Source organism: Triturus cristatus, chromosome 3_2 (assembly GCF_964204655.1).
Source record: "Triturus cristatus chromosome 3_2, aTriCri1.1, whole genome shotgun sequence".
Classification (NCBI taxonomy): Eukaryota; Metazoa; Chordata; class Amphibia; order Caudata; family Salamandridae; genus Triturus; species Triturus cristatus.
In genome coordinates, this window is record NC_140584.1 from 489,620,714 (window position 1) to 489,628,078 (window position 7,365).

Consider the following 7,365-nt stretch of genomic DNA (forward strand, 5'->3'; position numbering starts at 1 on the left):
AATGATAACCAGGAGGGAGGGGACAAAACGAAGGAAAGAGTAATTACCAGCTGTTAACGCCCCGCAGCATGTGAGCAATGAAGCTCAAGGAATCTCCCCAAAACACCGAGAAATGAACATCAAACATCACATGGACTCGATCTACTTTATCTTAGTGCCACAAAACAAAGACGAACAACACTAGTGCTAGCGTTCTAAGCAATCTGATAGGCTTAGCCTATTTCCGCCTTTAATATAGGATGCTACTACGTCTTCTCCCTCTGTATATATATACATCGCGTGCTCACGTACTCTGAACACACATCCTCACCAATCCCCCACCCCAGTCACAACATTTCTAAAATGAGATGTTCTTAGATGAAAGTAAGGGTGAGGGACGGGTGTAATTAGTGAATGCTCACAGTGTCCTTTGATGTCCCCAGTTTCTTCAGCCCGTCCAAGGGTAGCAGGTCTGCCGAGTCCTTGTGCATGAACTGCACCGACTGCTTCATCCTCCTCTGTTGCCTGAGAGCTGCTGCCTCCCTGATCTCGGCCTCCTTCCTCCCCGAGTCCGTCAGCATGCCGGAGTAGAACATCTCGGTGCCTCGCCACGAGCTCCAAGCCGCGCGCACAGATACGTGCCTCGCCAAGAGCCCTTCACGAGATCCAAGCCTCGCGCAAGTACGAATGCCTGCCCTCGGCACGAGCCACTTCAGCGCTCCACGCCGGCGCGCGCGTAGATACCAGTGACTGCCCCTTAGAACTAGTGCTGAGAGACTATCAGTCGCCCAGACAGTGCTGCGGAAGGAGGAGACGTCATCTGGTAACACGGGGCTGCAGCTAAACAGCCTCTGACAGAACTTGGATGCAAAGGGAAAATCATGCTAACTCTTTATTGGCTGAGCCAGACACAGCATCTGAAATGACAGCAACTAATTGGAAAATACACTTACAAAGCGGACTTGTCATTAAAACACGAAAACAAAATTAGGTTGCACTTTCAAACCTCCCACGCGACTGCATGCATACAAGGGAGTATCGAACAACAGAAAAGAGGACAGCATAAGATGAAGAGATTTACTCTTGTTAAATTATCTTCACTAGAGAAGACATGCATAACAAACATCGAAAAAGCAGGGTTCACTTTTGTATATGCAACTGCACGCACGTAGCTAGACGTCTCATATAGTGAAACCGATCGCACATGTATAAGTGCCATAGATCATGCCTACAGCCATACTGACCTCCAGAAAATCATACCCACCGAACTACACACGACCACCCACCCACGTTTGGACACAAACGGGCACACGGACCATCTGACATAAAGTCCACTGATCAGTGCTGGAAATGGAGAAATAAATGAGTCCAGAAGCCCATTAATTCGGGGTCAAGGAAGGCAAGGTCCGTACTGGGAACCCCAGCAGCCCTGGCAAATTCTGTCAGACCAGCCCCTGTACCATGCATAGTGAGTGCAGCGAGCCCGCTGAGAACTACAAGAAGGCGTTGGGGGGCTCTCCTCTCCCCCCAAGAAATCTTGGGCAAAAATGGTGCATTCCGCAACACATTTCTCATTATACAATTGTGTTAGCTTGGAAAAATTAGTAAATGATGACATTAGAGTGCACCAGGATTCAACAGTCTTTGCTGAGGTCTCTTACAGGATTTCCTCACTATCACTCCAACAGTGCCCTTCATGTCTTCACACCCCCCCTCTCGCATGTGTTTCACATGTATTTAATTTGTTTTACAGCACCTCTTATATCAGTGTACTTATATCAGTCTAGGGTGTAGGAGCACTTTACATCATGCACAAATGCAGAGACTCATAGGTGTGTAAATCAGTGTATAGAAAATGTTACATAAAACTAAGGGGACTACAAGGAGTGGGATTCATGTCATGCATACTGGGAGGCATTGTTTAAGACTACTTGGTCTGGAGAAGCACACACTCAGGATTCAGAATGTAACACAGTGGTTAGGGGTTGGCTTTACTAATAAGGATTGATTTCTACCCAAATAACCCTCTTTGGCAACATTAGGAACATTAGGATAATGAAAGACTCTGAAAAACACATAACTTTCTAACCTGTACCATTTAGCTTGCATGCAGCTGTATGATGACACTTCATAGCTCACAGGGTTGGATTATGATTGTAAGTTATGAACTGCACAGCAACGAAAGGGTCTCTGCGACAAAAGCAGCAAACCGCTAAGCTATAAACATAAAATACTGTTCTGTGATCTGCATGACACACGTCCTTCGCAAAGCTATCTTAGACGAGTGAAAACTGCCGCTAGACAAAACTCGGATCTCTCTCCAGCAGGTAAAGTTATCACCCGAATTATCTTGACGTTTGTTATTCTTGCCTGAAAAGCACATTATTTAACATGCAGATTATAGATTTGTATTTTATTTAAATAGGTAAGAAGACTAGTGGTCTGTCCTGAAGCAGCCATCACAGAGGGCGAGAGCCTACATCAGAACCTTAGTAAAGCATGTGGCGTATGCCAAACTAGGGAGAAGGGTAAAAAGATAACCTTAGCGCCCTGACACTGACAGAAATCTGGCATATTACCTATTTTATATGTCCTTGCTGAGTAGTCACAAGGCAGCCGTGGAGGCGATCCTGCGGAAGTTCCCTTTTTTGATAGTCAGCACACTAGGAAAGGTGAATATTTATTGTATTTATTGTCAGAAGTTGACACCTCTATCTAATCTTTTAGTCCAAAAGGGTTTCTCGGTGCCACCAGTTTTCCAACGCCATTAGTATATGAAACCAGTAAGTTGTGTTGTTCGCTTGGACTGCTGGGCGTAACACAGATTGTAAGTTTATTCCGATGGGCGTGACATAGTCGATATGCTTGGACCGCTGGGCATGACACAGATGGTACGCTTAGCCCCTGGGTGTGATACAGCGTGTAATTCGGACATTTAAGGAAAAAGATTTGGATCTGAGAGATTAGGTGTAACTTGTGTTTGGCCACGAGAGACCTGTGGTTCTCAAGTTATTCCTTTTTTCCATGAACTATTATTATTGTCTTTGTCCCGGAAACAATATTGACACACTATTGGGCTCACTTATTCCAGTGTACTGTGCAGAGCTTCCACTCGTCGCTGGATAGCATGCGCTAGGAGCAGGCTAAGGAATTTGTTTATACAAAGTTATCATTTTTCTCTATCTGTTTTTTAGCTGTTGGTCGCTTGGACTGCTGGCGTGATACACATGGTACGCTTGTAGTTCCTATAGAAAATATACAGGATATGCGTGTTTAGACAACATACACCGTAGGATTGGTGTCAGACGAACTCTGATCACCCACATCGTGTATGCTGGCCTTCTTGTACCAAGTAGCTCACAGTGCCACTGTAATCTCCTCTTACCAGGGAGAAAATAGTTCTTGGCAACCATCGAACATGACAACCCTGATCCCTCAGGACCGTGGAAACAATGTACTACCTTTCGCTCAGTCACTCGTGCTTACTTAGTTTCTCTCAGAGAAATACACCGAATAAAACAAGCTGGGAGTTTTCAATAATCATTTATTGAACAGTTGTTATTCTGGTGTAGAATAGATGTGCTGCAACAACCGTTAGACATTAAAAGATATAAATGATTAACAGTACTATAAAGGAAAAAGGATGGTATAGTTCTACCATCTTACTAAAATCATAAATACATTCAAGTATATAAAACACATGATAAAAGATGCGTAGTCCTACGATGCCTCCCTAACTAGATGTACCTAAGTGTACCTAGCATGGGTGTAGGTGTTAAGCCAAGAATTCCTCTAGGATCTAGTCAACCCCATTACCTTGAGTGAGACTGTGGGACCCCGTCCTGGTCTCGAGTTGGACACCCCACAAGGGATGTTAGACCACTGCGAGGTGGAGCGTCTGCATGCAAGAACCTCAGCATCTCTGGTCAGTGTGTCGGCTAGGAACTCTCGATCTCCTCTAACTATCTTAGCAAGATGTGATGTATATATACCCATAGGGGATGTATGACGTTACAACGCACACTTTTACAACGCATGCACTTACAACGCATTTTTTACAACGCATAATCCATTACAACGCACTACACTTACAACGCATGACACTACAACGCATTTTTAAAAACTACCTTTACAACGCATACCATTACAACGCATAATATTAAATTGCATTTAAGGTAAGTATTAGATAGTATAGGGGTAAAAACTACTTTTCTAACTCCAGGGGGTGCAACAGTAGGGTAAATGTTGGATAGTATAGGGGTAAACATTACTATTCTAACTCCAGGGGGTGCAACAGTAGGGTAAGTGTTGGATAGTATAGGGGTAAAAATTACTATTCTAACTCCAGGGGGTGCAACAGTAGGGTACGTGTTGGATAGTATAGGGGTAAAAATTGCTATTCTAACTCCAGGGGGTGCAACAGTAGGGTAAGTGTTGGATAGTATAGGGGTAAAAATTGCTATTCTAACTCCAGGGGGTGCAACAGTAGGGTAAGTGTTGGATATTATAGGGGTAAAAATTACTATTCTAACTCCAGGGGGTGCAACAGTAGGGTAAGTGTTGGATAGTATAGGGGTAAAAATTACTATTCTAACTCCAGGGGGTGCAACAGTAGGGTAAGTGTTGGATAGTATAGGGGTAAAAATTACTATTCTAACTCCAGGGGGTGCAACAGTAGGGTCAGTGTTGGATAGTATAGGGGTAAAAATTACTATTCTAACTCCAGGGGGTGCAACAGTAGGGTAAGTGTTGGATAGTATAGGGGTAAAAATTATTATTCTAACTCCAGGGGGTGCAACAGTAGGGTAAGTGTTGGATAGTATAGGGGTAAAAATTACTATTCTAACTCCAGGGGGTGCAACAGTAGGGTAAGTGTTGGATAGTATAGGGGTAAAAATGACTATTCTAACTCCAGGGGGTGCAACAGTAGGGTAAGTGTTGGATAGTATAGGGGTAAAATTACTATTCTAACTCCAGGGGGTGCAACAGTAGAGTAAGTGTTGGATAGTGTAGTGTAATATTATGCGTTGTAATGGTAGGCGTTGTAATGGAATGCGTTGTAAAGGTAGTTTTTAAAAATGCGTTGTAGTGTCATGCGTTGTAAGTGTAGTGCGTTGTAATGGATTTTGCGTTGTAAAAAATGCGTTGTAAGTGTAGTGCGTTGTAACAGTTGCGTTGTAAAGGTTGTTCCCAACCCAGAGGTCTCCTCTGGGGGTCCTACCATGCTGTATTACTGTGTTGGCCTAAGGATGACGTCGGGAATGAACTTTGTACATAGATTTTATACAGGAGATGGCAGTCCTGCTGTGCCTCCAAGAACCCTCATGCATAATTTATGAGATTTCGAACTAGGGAAAACCCGCGTTCTGAATGCAGTGTCATATCTAGGTAAAAGGTCAGTCCCTGTAAACCGTGACAAGTGTAATGTAGGTAGAGAATATAGTTGAAGGGTAACAAGTTTACCGAGGCCTATATTATAGTACCTATATGGAATATAACGCCCACTCCTCTTCTGAATGGACGACATAATTTTAAATTTTACACATATTACTAGGTGTTCTAGATATGTGTACGCAAATATACAAAACATTAGTTTGTCATTGTGTTAAAAACATTTGTTTAAAAACATTTTCCTAAAAATCTAAAACTTTTGTTAAAAAAGAAGGAAAGTATTAGAAATTGACAGATAGGCTACTGCTCTAATATGTCCCTAGGTATAGTCCGAACTACTACAAGCATTTTGAAAGACATACATGTGTGAAAGGAATGTCAATTTTGATATAGAGTTTCAATTTTCTCTTTTGTTTTTATAAAGCCGAATTTCTTCCCAGCAAACAACGGGCCAAATGAGTCAAATGTTTATGTGTCCTGGCTGGTAGACGCAACATTCTCGTTGCTTGCTTCCAGAGTTGGCGATCCATGTTACACCTTGCAAATTATGTCTATTGAGCACAGATGATTTTCCGTACTGTCCACAGCCGATGCGGGGGCAGCTTGTGCAGCCTGTGCGCCTTCCAAGGCCTGGGTGTCAGAGGAGGAGCCGGTGTCTGTACCAAAAGGGGCTGATGTTACCTGTAGTGGCTCTAAGAATGCCGACATCAACATGGGAATATGCTGGTGACACTGCAAAACATGGGCCATTATCGGGTCCAGTAAAGCGTCAGCGTCCGGTCGCGCACATGATAGGAGAGTCAGACAGAGATCCAACACGCATTCTACTCTACAAAACAGGCATCGGAGGACAGGTAAGATGCAGTCCATCCAGACTGGTCTAAATGACAATAACCAAGAAGCACTTAGTTCCCTTCGGCAAGGTGTGCCTAGAAGTTGTACCATGCGATCATGGTATTTTCTCTCCAGGATTACTGTTTCCATCTCCTTGGTGACTGGGACGTCCAATGCATAGCAAAAACACGACAATCAGGATACCTGCTATTAGAAACAGGATTAGTGGCAGTCCTCCAAAACTGCTTCCCAATACGGAGTGTATAAAGTTTGGAATAACTCAGAGGACCGTTTGAAAGGTGCTTAACCGTCCATAACCTATGCTCTTAAATAGGTGGACAATGCCTGTCATATTAAACATGTTAAAGATATGATTTACCATTTCTGCGAAATGGAAAGGGCAGTTTGTATGTATAAGTGCCTGTATCTCTGCTGAAGACGTTGCTACTTGGAGATCAAAAGTCTCTCGAGCGCAGGTTAAGGGCACGGATTTCTGTGTAAGCATGGCTTTCATTCTTCTCAAAGTATCAAACTGTATTAATGAAATATTTAATGAAGGCCATAGCGGCGCCTCCCTGACTGTATGTGTTGGGGGAAACAATACTTGCATGCAGCAAGTAACCCTGGAACTTACAGTTACCAGATATGCGATGCCCAGAAGCATCCCACAGCAACCTTGATCGTTCAGCATCAAGTAACTCCCAATCGAAAGTAGTTTGAATACTGGAGTGATCACAGCAGCTGGGGCACTCTCTAAGTGACAGGACAAGTTTGCTACTGAACCATTACATGACTCATGAAGCATTACATCCTGGCATATAAGCGATCCACTAAAGGTATTCTCACAGTTAGTACCGCTAAGAAACACTTCTTTTGCCCCAGTCCGACATTAAAATCTGTACAGCAATTTCCAAGATTCCTTGATGAATTCCTTACCCATTTCTTCATATCTGCCTGCCTGCATTTGTTCTAGGCAATAATGGAATTGAAAAGTTGTGACCGGGAGAGTTATGTGGCCATGGATTAACCATTCTGTGGACGATGATTCTGCCACTGTAAATGTTTACCTGTCCAGTTTTTCAACGCGCAACATTGTATACTTTGCTCCCCTATATTCCATTTCTATCTGTTTTTCTGTCAGATTGTACGAGGAAAACACAG

At 43.3% G+C, this 7,365-nt stretch overlaps 1 protein-coding gene across 1 annotated transcript in view; it reads right to left on the reverse strand.

Annotated features, from left to right (window-relative positions):
- The window catches only part of NRIP3 (nuclear receptor interacting protein 3), a 204,013-nt gene extending 203,299 nt beyond the window's left edge, over window positions 1-714 (reverse strand). The window contains exon 1 of the mRNA XM_085648139.1: window positions 402-714. Coding sequence (XP_085504265.1) covers window positions 402-575 — 174 coding nt within the window. The 5' untranslated portion in view covers window positions 576-714. The remainder of the gene's footprint in view (window positions 1-401) is intronic.
- Between the last annotated feature and the right edge of the window lie 6,651 nt (window positions 715-7,365).